Consider the following 17,613-nt stretch of genomic DNA (forward strand, 5'->3'; position numbering starts at 1 on the left):
CCCTTCTAGTACCTGACTTATATGAAATGATTGCTAAAATTGCTGAAACTACATCAGAATTTTTTAAAAACGCATAAAAAAGGCCACTGACTGGCCAGCAATACTGAAACTGATGCCCCACTCTGATTGCTGGTATCTGCAAAAGTCCCTTCCATATCTTGTGCCAAAAAATGAGCATTAAATCCTATAACAACAACAAAAATCTCATATCAAACCATAGGATTCTCTTGCAGGAAGAGAGCGTCCTGAAACTTTGGGTGTATTGGGAAGGTCTCTGTCAGCAAAAAGGCTCTCATATGACTATCAATTTCATTGGCTGAGAGAAATTTCTTACTGATTTTGTTTAGCTTAGACATCATTCAAAAGTACATGGTCAACAATCACTGAAAAGAAAATGTAATGAAGAGGATACGTAAGGTGAAGCAATGCTACATGTAGTTTTTGAGTAACATATGTGGAGAACAAAATTCAAGTTCTAAATAGTTTCAAGCACGAGGAATAAAAAATCCCAGTACTGTAGGCGCCAGACAAAGGATGCAGATGATGATCACAGGTACATGGGATAAAGAGTACTGTTCTCATTAATATCAGCTTTTCCAGACATGGTTAATTTTTTGGACAAGAAAACTGCTGAAAACTGTGCAATAATGTGACTCCACAATAACTGATGCAAAATATATCACAGCATTTCCGCTAGGGTTGTGTTACTACTGATGCCTTGTACTAGCAAGGGCAGAAAAAGTCAGTACAAGACCATATTCAACCAGTACCAATGTTAATCAACAAATCTCAACATTGTCACTTTGACAGATGGGAGATAATTAAGTTTTAACCAATACTCTAGCACAAGAAAATGAAATTAATTCATTTCTGACCTTTACAGGATGTGCATTCATAAAGGACAGCATTACAAGTCAACATGAAACCACAGTTCATTCCATACAGTATTGCAAATTTTATCCTATCTGTAACTCAAAAAATTATCAGGTCAACATAATTAAATGAAGCTAAAAGTACCTAATTTGTTTCATATAAAGGTTTTCAAATGAATTAGGTACTTTTAGCTATATTTCATGATGCTGACTTGAAAATGTACTGAGTTACAAATTGGAGAAAATCTGTCGGCTGGTACATAAATAGCTACATTTCATGATGCTGACCTGAAAATGTACTGAGTTAAAAATAGGATAAAATCTGTCGGCAAGTACATAAAGACTCATCTAGTGCATGATGAAAAACTGAATGCAGAAGATGAAAAGTAAATCTTTTGAGGCCAGCTTTGACAATGTTGTGTCATACACCTCCTCATGATGAATACACTCGAGTTAAAAATAACATGTTTTATAAAAAATCTATTTTAATGACACAGTTAAATAGCACGATTATGTTAGGCTACCTATCAACAGAGGCAACACTTTGGACAAATAACTATGGAAATTACAAACCATGGACAGTGATGATCCATCTTCAGCACGCAGGCCCCACACACAGAGCAATGGTGAGAACGATCTGGCTTGACACATTTACATTTCTCGCAGTATCTGGGAACTAAAATAGAAAATGTATTAGTTCTTTAGCTTTTGGGGTTTAAAACTGAAACAATGAGTTTCATCAGTAGACATTATATTATGGCTGGCCCCAGAATTATCACAAAAGAAACCAGCCAAACAAATTGTATGCAGCCACTCGTGAGAAAAGGCTAAACTTAGCAAATATTGTACATCAAACACTATTACGGGTATTTATTATTATTATTATTATCAATGTTATTATTACTTAAATCAGTTTTATTAGAAAATAAATCTTCATTTTATATTCTTAAAAATTCAGACCTTTTATACTCTTTTTTTCCAGTAATTTTTCAGGCAATTGGCGTAATTTATTATTCAAAGAATGTATCATTTAAATTCAACATTCTGAAATTCTGGCCAAAATAGTTTCATTCATAGATTCCTTCATGCTTTTCTTCCATTTTGTTTTTAAAGTAGCATGTTTTTTCGTACATGTATGGTATAGAGGCAGCCAGTTCAACTGCTTGCATATTGCTGTTAGAGTTGGCTATTGCAGATTGTTGTTGTTGTTGTTGGGTTTAATGCCATTTTTCAGCACAAGATAGGCTATTCATGGCAGCCAGTATAACTGGTGGATGATAAACCCTAGAAAACCCTGGGAAGAACCACCAACCCATGAGAAGCTACTTGCATGCTTTCTCTATTACCCATGTTAGCAGAATCTGAGACTCAAACCCATGCAGACCAAGGTGAGATGGCAGTGATATGGAACAATGAGCACTTTAGACCACTCAGCCACTCAGGGTCCCCAGCTATTGCAGAAACAATTAATCTTGGTCATATATACAAAGTGTTAACAACAGCTGACAGACCCCCTTTGTTCAGACATTTAAGTTTAAAGACTGTTCATATCATGTATATGCTACTGAATGTGCATGAGTTTTCATCTTTTGTTCTTGCTAAATTTGGAATGGCATTCATTGAATCTTTTGAACCAACATAATATTAAAGGATGACTATAATGCTTGTCCATTATCTCTCTTGGATTCAAAAATGTAACCTAATTATTAAATGCTGCCAACATTTGTTCTCTACTTTGAAGTGTAATTTTAAAAACTTGTGTAAAACTAAGGTACAAGAATATATGAATAAACTTAAAAGTACTAACTAACTTATCAAAGTTTTGGAAAAGAGTCAAGTATATTAAGCAAAACTAGAGAGTTAAAAATGACATTTCACGTATAGAGTGGTACAGTCACTTTAGTAAATTTGTATACCAAGACAATGCTACCTGAATATATGCAGACTCTCCTCAGTCTGGTGATTATGTTGATGATATCCTTGGTAGGCCCATTGAAGAGGACGAAATTATGAGAAGTACTTGAAATATGGGAGCTGGGAAACCTGGGATGGTGTGTGTGTGTGTTCAGGCAATTTGTTGACTGAAATTTTCTTGTATAGTAAATTATGTTTCTCAGAGAATACTTACCTGATCACTTTAACATTAGGATACAAGTCTGCCACCTACCAAATCCAGCCCCACTAAAAGGATTTTAAAAAATTGTCTTTTCTATCTCATATAAACAAAGGATAATAACTCTTGCCCATTACCTCCTCTTACAACTACCAGGTGTCACTGATTGATTGTTAATTTTATGGTGCACCAGCACTGTTAAGCTATTTAGTGCCATACAAAAGGTTATATGTATGATTTTTTAAAAATGATTGGTTTTATATCAACCAGTGATATCAAAACCAAATAGCTGAAAGTAAAATGTTAAGATAGTTAAGGGCAATATATAAAGCTTCCCAATCAATGGGCAATGTAAATTGTATATGTCAATAAAGACAGAAGAAAAGCTGTTGAAAATAAGGGATGGTAAAAACATTACATAAAACTGCTCAAGGTGATGGCATGAAAGTTATAGCTTAGGGTAAAATGTTCACTGCTTTCAGGAATTCTATAGTACAAGTAATGTTTATTGTATCAAAAAGTTCCTTCATGTCATGCAGATTGTAATACTGATCGCGGGTAGGTTGCAGGTCGAAACACTCTATCATAAAGTGTTTAGCCGTGAATGGTTCATTGCAAGAAATTCACTCTGGTGGGTCTTCGCCTTTTAGTATGTGGGAGTGGGCTATAGGTGTATGACCAATTCAAATTCTTATAATGACTACCCCCTCCCTACGCATGGTTCTGTAGGAAGGAGTCCATTCTCCTAGGGTTGGCTTGATGACGTGAAGTTTATTATTCACTCCATCATTCCATGATGCCTGCCACTTCCGACATAAAATCTCTTTGACACTAGGTTTAAAATCAGTATATGGCATTTTAAAATCAGATGGTTCTTGAGTTAGGGCCATTTTAGCAGTGTGATCTGCTTTTTCATTACCTTTAATACCAACATGGCCAGGTAACCAACAGTATATAATGTTGTGGGAGGTACTCAGCTTAGTATTTTTGATGAGAACATTGGTCAACAATGGGTTCTCCAGTTTTCTATTGTGTAGCGACTGAAGTACTGACAAGGAGTCGGAGAAGATGCTGTTTAAAATATGTTTGTTTTCTCTATCTTGCAGAGCAAGGTCTATTGCTCTGATTTTGGCAGAAAAAATTGATGTGCCTATGACTAAGCGAACTTGTGTTGTGTGTTTTCCACTAACGAAGGCTGCAGCAGCCTTTTCCTCATCCTTTGATCTGTCAGTATAAATTCTTGTGTAGTTTTTAAATTCTGTGAGGAATTCATGATAAGAGTTGTGGAATATGGAACGGTTTCTCTCTGATTTTTTTCCATGGTGTAGCATAAAAAAGTACTTTTGCTTGTTTAAGTAGCCAGGGAGGTGTTTTGGAGATGGATGTTTTCTGAATTTTAGAAAGATTAATTTTTGTACTGCCAAGGCTGGATGATATTCTAATGCCAAAGGAAGGTATGGCATTTGGTTTATTTTGTATAAGGTTTTGCATTGGGGTTGAAAAACAGCCAAAAAATCTGGGTTCAGAGGGTTTGACCTTAATTTGAGAGAATACTGTGCGGAAAGCATTTCTCTATGATGTAATAAAGGTGGTTTGTTCGCTTCAGCAAGGAGGCTTTCACATGGGGTAGTTTTAAATGTCTTACGTGATCCCAGAGCGAGTCTTATTCCTCGATTATGAATTGGATCAAGCATTTTCAAATATGACCTTCTGGTTGAACCATAAACAACCCAACCATAGTCCAGTTTGGGGCAAATAAACATTCCTATACAAATTGTGGATGACTTTTCTATCAGCACCCCAGTCAGTGTGCACTACTACTTTAAGTATATCTAGAGATTTTAAGCATTTAGGTTTCAAGTTCTTTAGATGTGGAATAAAAGTCAGTTTTCTGTCAATGATAATACCTAAAAACTTTGTTTTCTCAACAACTGGAATAGGTGTTCCATCTAGCATGAGTTTAGGTTCATTATGATGTCTTCGTACCATTTCTGATTTCGAGAAATTGAAACTGTTAGTACAGACCCAATTTTAATCTTGTTTATATTTTGCTGTAGTTGTCTTTCAATGGTATGCATGTACTCTGATTGATAACATATTAGAAAATCATCAACATATAACAAGCAATCCACACCATGAGCCAAACACTTGGTGATGCAGTTGAATTTTATGTTGAGAAGCATCACAGATAAAATACTGCCCTGGCGCACACCCATCTCTTGCTCATGCAGATCTGAAAGGGTAAAGCCCAATTGTACCTTGCATTCTCTGTCTGAGAGAAAGTTTGATATGAAAGAGGGCAGACAGCCTTTTAGACCCAGACCATGCAGGTCATTTAGTATCCCGTACTTCCATGTCATGTCATAGGCCTTTTCTAAATCAAAGAAAACTGCTACTAAATGTTCCTTCTTAATAAATGCATCGCAAATAAATGTTTCCAGTCACACCAGATGATCACTGGTGCTCTGGCCATATTGAAAGCCACTTTGGAAAGGAGATATTAAAATGTTAGTTTCCAAGTACCATACAAGCCGAGAATTGATCAGTCATTCCAATGCTGTTGAATCTGCACTATCTTTACCTGGTTTGGGAAATGGTATTACTGTTGCTTCTTTCCAAATTTTTGGTACATCACTAGTAATCCATAAATCATTGAAGATTTCCAGAAGAACTGTTAGTGATGGTTCTGGAATGTGTTTCAAAAACTAATAATGCATTTTTTTAGGCCCAGCAGATGTACCATGGGCCTTATTCAGAGATTCCATCAGCTCAAACAATGAAAATGGTTGATTATAACTTTCTGAGTTATTCGATGTGAATTTCAACCGTGTCATTCTTTTTGAGTTTTTAATCTTTGGAAGGCTTCTGAATAATTAGACAATGAGGAATTTTTAGAGAAATTATCAGGAAGTATATTAACTATGTCGGGTTTCGAATGAAAATTCTTGTTGTTTAGTTTGAGATGTCGGAAAGAATTGTGTTTTCCCTTTCCATTTATTTTGCAGATCATGTTACCAACTTTATTTATAGAGGAACGAAAATTTAAAGTTGAAACATATTTTTTCCATGATGCTCTTTTTCTGTCTTTAATTGTGCAGTAGGCTTTGGCCCGAACAATACAGTACTTAGTTAAATATTTGGGCATTGGACAATTATTACATTTTTTCAGTGCTTCTTGGCGTTGTCTAATGGCCTCTACATTCTTTGGTGAACCACGGTTTCTGGGTTCTTTTATAGTTCAGTGAGGACTTGGGAATGGATTCTTCTGCAATCTTGATTAAAACAGAAGTAAAATATTGAAAAATGTTATTGTTGTTTAAAATAGTATCCTTGTTAAGCCTAACTGTGCAAAGTGTTTCAAATCTGGCCCAATCGGCCTTCTTTAAATTTCATTGTGGAATTGCTTTATCAATTGTAACATCAGTGTTCTTAAGAGAGATTGGAAAGTGATCACTGCTGTGAAGGTCATCAACAACCTTCTATTCATAGTGCAAAAGCAGTGATGGAGAACAAATTGTCAAATTGATATACGTGTATGTACCCGTTCCTGGGTGTAAATATGTCAGTGATTCGGTGTTATATAGACACAAATTGTGTCTAGAAATTAAGTCTTCTACTTTGTGGCCTATGTCACTTATGTGATTTGATCCCCATAAAATGTTACGGGCATTAAAATTCCCGATTAAAACAAATGGTGCAGGAAGTTGTTGAACAAGACTGTCTAATTCGTTTGGTACTAGGTTGGTGTTTGGTAGTAAGTGAACAGAATAAAAGGTAATCACTCGATTTAGAGTGATGCTTACAGCAATGGCTTGCAAATTTGTTTAAAGGGATGATGCTATGAAGGGCTCTATTGTTCACAACAACAGAAACTCCTCCTGAGGCCCTATCACCACTTTCAGAGTAGGTGTTAAAGAGAGAGTAATTTTTAAGTGTGATGTTGTCCATATCTTTCAAGAATGTTTCCTGCAGTTAAAGGCCAACTCTTTTGTCATTGTGCCTCTTTCTTTCTCACTTCCTCAATTTGATGCCTTAATAGAAGTGGAGAACCTAATGCAACAAATGCAGGGAAAAACATCAATGATCACCAGCATCCTTTTGTGTGTGTCTGTGTGTGTGTGTGTGTGATTTGGATTTTTAATGTAGCTTTAACAATTTTTCAGTCATATCGCTACAATGTCTGCAGTGTGGCAGTTTAAAGTGATGTCTAGCACTGGGGCATCATGCCGCACCCAGTCACATTATCCTGACACCAGGCCAACCAGTCCTAACACTATCCTCTTAGTGCTGAGCGCCAAGCGAGGCAGTTGTTAGTACCATTTTTGTAAGTCTTTGGTATGACTCGGCCAGGGATTGAAACCCACAACCTCCCGCATCTGAGGTGGATGCTCTAACCACTAGGCTACTGGAGCGGTTACAGCAACCTTTTTGTCTAAATGAAAAATGTGTGAAGTCAAATAGGGAGGAAGTTGACACAACATTCCTTACTCTGACATAGACTTGTCTGTGCATTTTAGCAACATCTTTACAATGTACATGAAGAAAAAATCTCTGTACATGACATTTTATCAGTGGGGTACAAAAGTAGTATGCATCTGCTCACCATAAAGCTTTGCATTACTGAGGTTGTGAAGAGATGTCCCATAATTTGTGAAATATTTAACAACTGTGGCAAGATTCTGAATGACAAACTGTTGTCATCATTTTCCATAGCCATCAAGGTAATGACCTTGTAGGCATAATTGATGGAAGGTGGGGGAAGGTACTCAGGCAGACAAAATCCTTGAGTTTTACTCAATCACTGCTGTGAATTTCATCCACTTCATCAACATGGAGAATGTCCTCATGTACTGTGAATCCAGGGATATAGCCTTCCATATGGAAATGATGACACAGTATCATCAGCTTGCATCATCATTTTATCAATTGGATATTCTGTCAGTAGTGGTTGCATTATGGAATTCTGGTCCTGCATGGCTGGTTTGAAGGCTCCATAAGTAATTCTGGTTCACTATAAATATATCAGTAAATGGTCAGCCCTATCTAAGCAGCCGATGAACAAGATGTAAATAACAGACTCCTGACCACTGCATAGTTTGCTTTGTATGGCTGGGGACAAGTTTGATTGCAAACCCTCATTCTTCATAGCTGGGGTGATACTGATTGCAAGCCATCACCCCTGATGGATGTGGTCCTATATATACACACACACACACAATCGATAACAAAATCTTTCAAGTCAAATTATCATACAAAATTCAAATCATTCAGTGGAATTGCCTGGTCTTTCCACGGTAGTCACGGATACAATATGTTCTGCCGCTGTTTCTGCATCTGCATAGAGTGTAGACAGCATCTCAACATCATCCATGAGACTAATCAATGTGTCGGACATGAGGTGTACTTTAAAGTGAACCCTTGTACATCCAGGTTTAATGGTAACCTAGTGGGTAGAAAGGGGACTTAGCCTGTAAGAGTTGCTTCCCTTTGTCTATTTATATTATATATATATATAGAAAGACTTCATTTTTTCTGTCTTTCAGGGAGGGTTGGATTCAGGGCTAGAAGAGAAAGTAATGTAATGTATTTGAATCCAAAATTTAAGGAACCCTCCTGCACCTTCTGCCTTATAATAAAAATAAGTATATCTTAAAGTCATGGTCGGTCAATTTTATTAGGACTTACGATTACAACTCCAACCATTCTATTAATCCTGCAGACATCAATATTATTGGAAATTTATCTGATTTTATCAAGAGAATAAACAAATGTGACCAATCTTATATATTCAAAATGTAATGTTAATATAAATGTGTGCTATTTCCATATAATATTGTTTTCTTCAAATTAGGTAACATTTCAAGACATTAGAATGTAATTTAGCACTGATTAATTCCATGCTTAATGAGCTGCTAATATTAAATAATTCACAACATGGCCTTAAATACTACATGAAAGTTTTCAGTATCACAAAGAAACAATGGAGAAATTAGCCCAGTTTAAATTATATGGGCATATTGACTGGAGCATCAATTCCCAAGATATGTCTTTATCTAGGCAATGCCTTTCATCGGAAAACAAATTCTTCATTTGCACTGTCAATGTGTTTAAGTGACCATTTATAGCAGTGAGAAACCATTGTTTGGTTAGGTAAAACCTGGCCACTGACCACAGAAAGGAGGTAACTTTTTAATACATTACTGTTATTGCAAAAGTCCATCAGCGGGGGGGGGGGGGGGATCAGGTTACCATTGGGGCAGGTATACAGGATATTGTTTTTAGTGCATCTGTATATATCTTCTGCACAGTTTTTCTTTCTTTCAGTTTGGTTTCTGTTAATTTTCAAATGCTGTTTTTCAGGTTATTATTACACTGGATTATTACTGGCCGCAGAATATGTTTGCATGAAACAACGATTGCTGATAAGTACAGAACCATGATTTAAATGTGAATTATACAGGCAAATATTTATTTAATGAAAATAATGATGACTTGAACTATATCAAACAGTTTAAGAATTTGTCTTTCCTTGCCAAAATTATTGTCTTATTTTCAGGTTTCTAAAATTCTGATCTGATAATCCTTTTTAATGCAATGGTCAATAACCGCGACATTTTTTCTTCAAAATACCCCCATGCAGTAGCAAAACAGACAGTAGACATACTTCCTTTTGGGGTTCTATTCTGGACAGGTAAATTGGCATTTCTGACAAAGTTGATGAGGATATTTTTCTCTAGTTCTGGATCTGTCTCTCTCTCTAAACGATCAGCATCTTGTTTGGGCAAGTAAAACTGAAAATAAAATTAAAATCAACTATTATTTATACAAAGCAGGTATATAAATTAATGATAATCTGTAAAATCAGACAAACTGTATGTTTAATTATATGATCATACATGATCATATGAGTCACCAGAATCAGGATTTATATCACATATGATCTTAAGAGTCAACAGAATCAGGATTTATATCATATATGATGTAAGAGTCAAAAGAATCAGGACTGATACAGTAGCCCCCCTCTTGAACGATCCCACTGACCAGCGGCCACCCACTCCTTATGGCCAGAATCCGTTGGCACCGACGAGTTTGTGTTCAAAAATACCCCTCACGAAAGGCCACCCAGCTAACGTGACCAGCATATTAGTGCAATAATATAAAATTTACCCCTCACAAGTGGCTGCATTTTATTTTAATATGTATCCAGAACCAAGATTTTATTCATAACATGTGTTAAGTAATCCGATTTCTGTTTCCCGATGTTAGTTTTTCGTTACTGAAAGAAGTGTTGACTAAAGTACATGTACCACTAAGGTTAATATTATATCATTTACACCTCACGAGAAGCCACATTTATTCCATAAAGCCAAGAAAGACTCAAATTTTAATCCAAACAAAAGGGTAAGTACGTGTAATCCAATTAGCCTTACTGCTGTGTTATCACGAGATATCCAGTTTAAACACTCTGATAATTGTTAAGATTACAATTATTGAACAGTAGTAACAGCTGAGACGTGACAGCATCGATGCACAATACACAAGTCAGCAGGAAAATGGTTTGAAAGCCTTTATGGCTTCCCTTAGTAAGATGTTGAGCTCGTTCACTTTGATAATCAGTGGCTATTAACTACTGACAATAATTGTCAAGATTACAAATCCTAATGGCCGTGAGGTCAAATCTGCATGATGTTAAATGGTACATAATGAGGCCATTTTGGCTTCTCTCACTTAGCGTAAAGAAATGTATAAAAACAATAGGGTACCAGACTATGACTAACGAATCATGTGACAAGATCACTTCATTTAAAAACACAAGGCAATTTATTTAAATGCATACAAATTGTTTTATCAGTCTTGTAATTGGCAACTTGATTAACTTACAGCTAAAAGATCAACATGTCATTGAGGAAACGAAAAATTCTCAATATAGAAGAGAAAGTGAAAGTAATTCAACTGACTGAAAAGGTGTTTTTTCTCTCAAGGACCCTTGCAGAAAACTGATGTCGGAAATACTCAGACAAACAATATCGTGAAAGATAAGGAAACAATTCTTCAGAAGTGGGAAGGTGGAATATACAGAGAATAGAATTGAACTGAATGACAAGGTTTTTGAATAGTTTTGCACTGCATGTGCTAAGAATTTCCACATACCGATCAAATTATCCAAGAAAAAGCAACAATTTTGTTAGAAGAAATGGGATATGACAACTTTACCGCAAGTAACGGATGGTTGCACAGATTTCAAGTCCGACACAATAATAAGTGTTCTGTCTTTAGTGGAGAATCAGCTGATGATAATAATGAAGTTGTCGAAGACTGGAATAAAAGACTAAATTATATATGCATGGGATATGACAGCAAGGATATTTTTTATTGTAAGGAGACTGGTTTGTTTTTTAGACTGTTACCAACAGAGTGACAGATGATGATATCTGTAACATAATTATAAAGACAGTTTTAAAACTATATCAATGGTTATTCATAGCATTCTTTTGAAAATGATGAAACAGTTTGTTTTACATTTATTTCACAACATGCATGTGATTTTTAAATGAAAATATTAAATGTTTTAGAATTAAATGTATTTGTGACTTTCTTCATATGTATTTACTATTCACATTTGTCATCCCCCTCATGAAAGGCCACCCTCATTATAAGGCCACTTCCCTGCTGCAATAGGGGTGGCCTTATAAGAAGGGGACTACTGTATTATATATGATCTTACGATTTAATCAGGATCAGGATTGATATTATATAATTTATGATCATAGGGGCCCCGAGTGGGTGAGTGGTCAAAAGCGCTCTCCTCAGTCTGCACCAGTTCAAGTCTCGGATGTGGGTATGTGAGAAAGCTTGTCACTAACTTCTCGTGGGTCGATGGTTCTTTCTGGGGTTTTCCTCCACCATTAACACTGGCCGCCATGTTTAGCCTATCATGTGCTGAAAACTGGCGCTAAACCCCACAACAACAACAACATATATGATCATAAGAGTCAACAATTGATATCCATTCTATTATGATCAGTCATCAGAGTCAATTGAGATAGACAAGCAAGTGGGTTTAGAACTACTACTTTTACCACTATTATTACCACTATTACCTGTATTATTGCCACTTTCATCACTATTATTACCACTATTACCTTTATTATTGCCAATTTTGCCACTTATTACTACATTTACCTGTATTATTGCAACTTTAACCACTATTATTACCACTATTACCTGTACTATTACTACTTTTACCACTAGTATTATAACTATTGCCACTATTACCAATTTTGTTACTGCTACCTTCTAGTACAATTGTTACTACTTTTGTGGTATGTCTTCTTGTGTTGCCTGCCATTACCTCTTTCCCACAATCCATGCATTGAGTTTTTCTGTAGTTTGACAATTCTGGTACATACTCTTGTTCAGTTATAAGTACAACCTTACGTTCAGTTATAGATCAGTACTAAAAAATCTAATAGCCCGATGCCTGGGGCTCCTCTAATTTCAGATCAGGCCCCTCCTGCATTAAAAGTGAGGTGCCTATTGGGTATGTCAAAAATAATTCTAATTTGCCCACAAAATCTTGGATCCTGCTGTCAAAATGCAGAAACTTATTTTCATGATGTAGAAAGACTACTAAATTTTTAATATTTATCCCCATGTATGCCACATACACTTATGAAGATGTTTCAGTTATAGACAAGTTTTGGCAATTATTATTCAGCCTATATAATAATTACCTTCCAATCAATATTTCAGCCACTTTTTCAGAGAGACAGCAGAGCTATAAAATAAGAAACTTATTTTATTCTTTGATTCTTATTTTGGGCCGAATGCCATTTCTCAGTGCAGGATAGACTAAACATTGTGGTCAATATAAATTGTGGAGGAAGAACCCAGGAAATCCCTGATAAGAGCCACTGACCCAAGGGAACCTACTGGCAAGCTTTCTCACATTCCCACATTGATGAGCCCAAGACTCAAAACCACATGGACAGTGGTGAAATGACAATGATCGGTAAAGCTTTTAGATCACTTGGCCACCCAGGGCCCAATTTTATTCTGTAAACAACACTCATTAGTTAAGACAAGATGGTTAGTATCACCTGATTACCACCCATATCATGTTCTGTGAACAAAGAATACATACAGTTGTAGATATGCACCCACCCTCCTCTCTCTCCACAGTCACACAAGAAAAAGAAACTAGGACATTGGTAAAAAAAATAATTAAAAAAATTACAATAAAAACCCAGCCATTAGCAAATGGCAAGTAGGTCCCTGTGAGGTGGTTAACAATGATGCAAAGAACACCTGGAGTTCCATGCCTCCAGTGTAAGATTAGCCATGAAAACAAAACCTTTACATTGGGGCTGACCTCAAAATTAAATCAAATAGGCAGAAAAGCAGGTCACCTACATTTGTCTGCGTAGTTAAGAATGATATAAAGAATACCCTGATTAAGTTCCAGAAAGATAACATCATACAATGGGAGCAATGGCAAAACCAGTCTTTTACACTGCGCCACTGGAGTGATCTGCAGTCAGGTTAAGTTCAAGGAAAATAACCGGACTGTTGATGACACCATGATGCAGACAAGAGCCAGGGAAAAGCATCATCATCTTAAATATACATTACAGAGAAGCTAATATGATTTCCATAGTTTTCTAACTGCCATACACACTACTACATGTATTGCGAACTCCTTTTCAAGCTGAAATGCATTTGTATTTCAGGGAAGTTCTGTAATCATGAATTTGCTTTTAAGTCAATGAGGTGACTTCATCAAGATAATTGCTTTTGAAAACCAATGAAGTAGAATCATCACGATAATTGCTTTTGAAAATTAATAAGGTGACTTCATCAAGATAATTGCTTTTGAAAACCAATGAAGTAGAATCATCACGATAATTGCTTTTGAAAATTAATAAGGTGACTTCATCAAGATAATTGCTTTTGAAAACCAATGAAGTAGAATCATCAAGATAATTGCTTTTGAAAATTAATGAGGTGGCTTCATCAAGATAATTATTACATCAATACATTACATACAAACTAATGAAGTTTTATATCGCTAAAGTTTTACTTACCTTGCGTGGTACTGTTCCTACTTGTGTAAATATTGTTCTGGCATATGCCCAGCCAAATAGTAAAAATAGTGGGTGATACAGTAATATGTATATCACTGGAAATAAAAAATACTGGTACAGTACATAGCAATGCTTCATAGAATTCTTTCTTCTGGATATGAAAACATTATATATAGTAAAATATATGGAAACTGTTTTGAAAGACAACAACTTCTGCCAAACAAAATGGTATCTAAAGACCATGGTCTCTCATGCAAGATCATAACACTATACAATCAATAAATTTAAGCACATCAGATTAGAACAATAAAACATCAACAGCTTACTGGAATGAATTCAGCGGAGTGGTATAGGTTTTCCCTTCGACTGGTGCCAATCCTTTTATTCATCAGTTATTACTGGAGTGAAAACACATCTTCCAAATATGTAAGAGTAAGGACGTAGTGCCCATGTTATGATCAGTTAAATATTATTTTAAAAAATATATTGATAAAATAAATATATTGACAAAAAAAACAAGAAAATAGTTAAGAGGTGTAAGTACAGAAGTTAAATTCCCATACCATGACCTTGACATTTGACCTCCTAAAAAAGGTGAAGCTGCTTCAACTTTTGTGTGTGATACAGACTAAGGATCAATGAATCCACGCAGTCCTAAGAAAAATGTTTTGCTCCAGCAGAATCAGAGTACCCAGCATTGTTACAATGCTGCTGAATAACTTATAAAAGTAACATGTTGCGCCACTGATGTAAGTCACACCTGATCAAACTGTTACAATGCTGCTAAATAACCTATACAAGTAACATGTTACACCACTGATGTAAGTCACACCTAGTCAAATTGTTACAATGCTGCTGAATAACCTATACAAGTAACATGTTGCACACTGATGTAAGTCACACCTTGTCAAATTAGCCTGAAGAATGTTGTACAGACCCCAGTCTTATGGCCCGAATAATGATGGTCAGTCAAATGTTATGCTGGTGGCAACTGCCCCAACATTATGAGTTGATATGTGTAAGAAAATTCAAACTATATTAGGTTAATTAAATGTAGGGTTGATAATTTTCATAACAAAATATCCAGGGCAAAATATCATTCCATCCTACTATGAGCAGAAGGAGCAAGTTCCATCTCCCTCTACCAATTAGTTCAATGTGCTTCAGGTACCACTGACCTTATAAAGTCTTGACGATACCCCTGAGAAACAGAGTCCAAATAAGACCGCCACAGTAATTTCAAGCAGATTTGGGTTAATTACATTCATATGTAATCAACTTTATTATAATTACTTCTGAACATTCTGATTAGAAGTACAATCAAAATCATCTTTGAGGAGATAATTGATTAAATTACATTGATTTCTGCAATGTAAACAATTACTTTTTTATTACTTTCAATCAATTCTTTTTCATATGAACTGCAAATAAATTTCAGGGTATTTACAAATTTTAAAAGTAATTAACCACATCTTTAGAATTGTAATACACAGTATGTACCTGAAGAAAAGTACTCAATGTGTAGAATTGTAGTCAGGTTATTAATGTTTGGACAAAATAACCCAAATCTCAATCTTCATCCACAAATTTGCAATTATCTCATTTAGTTTTAATTCAAAATCATGTTACAAGTAAGTTTCAAGTATGATGTCATGAAAATGCAATCAAGCAGTAAACTAATTAATTTTACAGAGTACTCTTTAAATGAATTTAAACTAAAACTACCTGCATTCAAAAGATGTCTTCCAGACACTCAAAAACTACTAAGTTTTGGATGATTACAGATGCTGATTATGATTATGGTAGGTCAAGTTCCAAGACAAAAGACCCATTTCAGTGGAGTAGGAACCTTTTCTTTAGCAATGAAACCTAGGGCCATTACAAATGAAATTAACCCATCACAAGGAGTAGGCACCTGATTTTAGCAATGAAACCTGGGGCCATCACAAATGAAATTAACCCATCACAAGGAGTAGGCACCTTATTTTAGCAATGAAATCTAGGGCCATTACAAATGAAATCAACCCATCACAAGGAGTAGGCACCTGATTTTAGCAATGAAACCTGGGGCCATCACAAATGAAATCAGCCCATCACAGATGACCATCACAAAGGAGTAGGTACATGACTTTGGCAATAAAATCTGGGGCCATCATAAATGAAATCAACCCATCGCAAGGAGTAGGCACCTGAGTTTAGCAATGAAACCTGGGGTCATCATAAATGACTATCACAAAGGAGTAGGTGCATGACTGGCAATTCAACTCGGGGCCATCATAAATGAAATCAAACCAACACAAAGGAGCAGGTGCCTGTTTTAGTAATGCAACATGGGGCCATCACATATGAAATCAAACCATCACAGAGGAGTAGGTGCCTGTTTTAGTAATGCAACATGGGGCCATCACATATGAAATCAAACCATCACAGAGCAGTAGGTGTTTGTTTTAGTAATGCAACATGGGGCCATCATAAATGAAAACAAACCATCACAGGGGGCCATCATATATGAAATCAAACCATCACAGAGAAGTAGGTGCATGACTTTGGCAATTAAACTCGGGGCCATCACATATGAAATCAAACCATCACAGAGGAATAGGTGCCTGTTTTAGTAATGCAACATGGGGCCATCATAAATGAAATCAAACCAACACAGAAGAGTAGGTGCCTGTTTTAGTAATGCAACATGGGGCCATCATAAATGAAATCAAACCATCAGAGAGGAGTAGGTGACTGTTTTAGTAATGCAAGATGGGGCCATCACATATGAAATCAAACTATCACAAAGGAGTAGGTGCATGACTTTGGCAATTAAACCCAGGGCCATCATAAATGAAATCAAACCAACACAAAGGAGTAGGTGCCCGTTTCAGCAATAAAACCTGGGGCCATTACAAATGAAATCAAACCATTACAATGGAACCTCAGATATATGTGCTTTATTTGCCAGCCTACAAGCACATGTAGAGTATAAGTTGAATTCGTTAATTTTACAAATTTCGAAGAGGCCCGATCAATAACTTGGCTTTGTCTTTATCACAAGAAACTTCCGGTTTCATGATTAGTAAATATATCACTATTCCAGATTACTGGTGTTTGGGAAACTGCATCACAGACGCTAAAATGTTTTTTCCCAGTTTTGTGTTGATGAGAGAGAGAGAGAGAGAGAGAGAGAGAGAGATGGGCATAGGTATTCCATCACATTTATCTTATTGCACTCATGATCAAAATAAAATATGCGAGAGAGATTTCAGCCTTTCTTCATGCAGTTTTAAAACTACTGCCCCTATTTAGCTAAAGCTTTGCAAAAGAGAGAAAACAGTAATACAATGTACAACAGTAAATTGAAACTATAAAAATACACACCATACTCATATAGTTTCAAAGATATATAATTTATGTTTAAATATTCACAATATTTATATCCATATAGATTCCTAAGTCTAATCCCAAAAATGACCACTAAGCATGGTGTGTTATTTCGTTGCAAGTATAAAGAACTCTAAGTTCCTAACAAATATAATTGCCCTTTATCAATAAG

At 35.8% G+C, this 17,613-nt stretch overlaps 1 protein-coding gene across 6 annotated transcripts in view; it reads right to left on the reverse strand.

Moving 5' to 3' along the window:
* The window catches only part of LOC149797883 (palmitoyltransferase ZDHHC15B-like), a 78,072-nt gene that overhangs the window by 51,918 nt on the left and 8,541 nt on the right, over positions 1-17,613 (reverse strand). For all 6 annotated transcript variants that reach the window (XR_016421910.1, XM_089962913.1, XM_089962912.1 and 3 more), the window contains exons 3-5: positions 14,070-14,164; positions 9,650-9,776; positions 1,446-1,548 (exon numbers count right to left, since the gene is read on the reverse strand). Coding sequence is in view for 5 of the 6 variants with exons in the window: in XM_089962913.1 (XP_089819039.1) it covers positions 1,446-1,548; positions 9,650-9,776; positions 14,070-14,164 (325 nt within the window). In the remaining variant the exon portion in view is untranslated. The remainder of the gene's footprint in view (positions 1-1,445; positions 1,549-9,649; positions 9,777-14,069; positions 14,165-17,613) is intronic.

The sequence above is a fragment of the Sinohyriopsis cumingii genome, chromosome 6 (genome assembly GCF_028554795.1).
Source record: "Sinohyriopsis cumingii isolate HCF-2022 chromosome 6, ASM2855479v2, whole genome shotgun sequence".
Classification (NCBI taxonomy): domain Eukaryota; kingdom Metazoa; phylum Mollusca; class Bivalvia; order Unionida; family Unionidae; genus Sinohyriopsis; species Sinohyriopsis cumingii.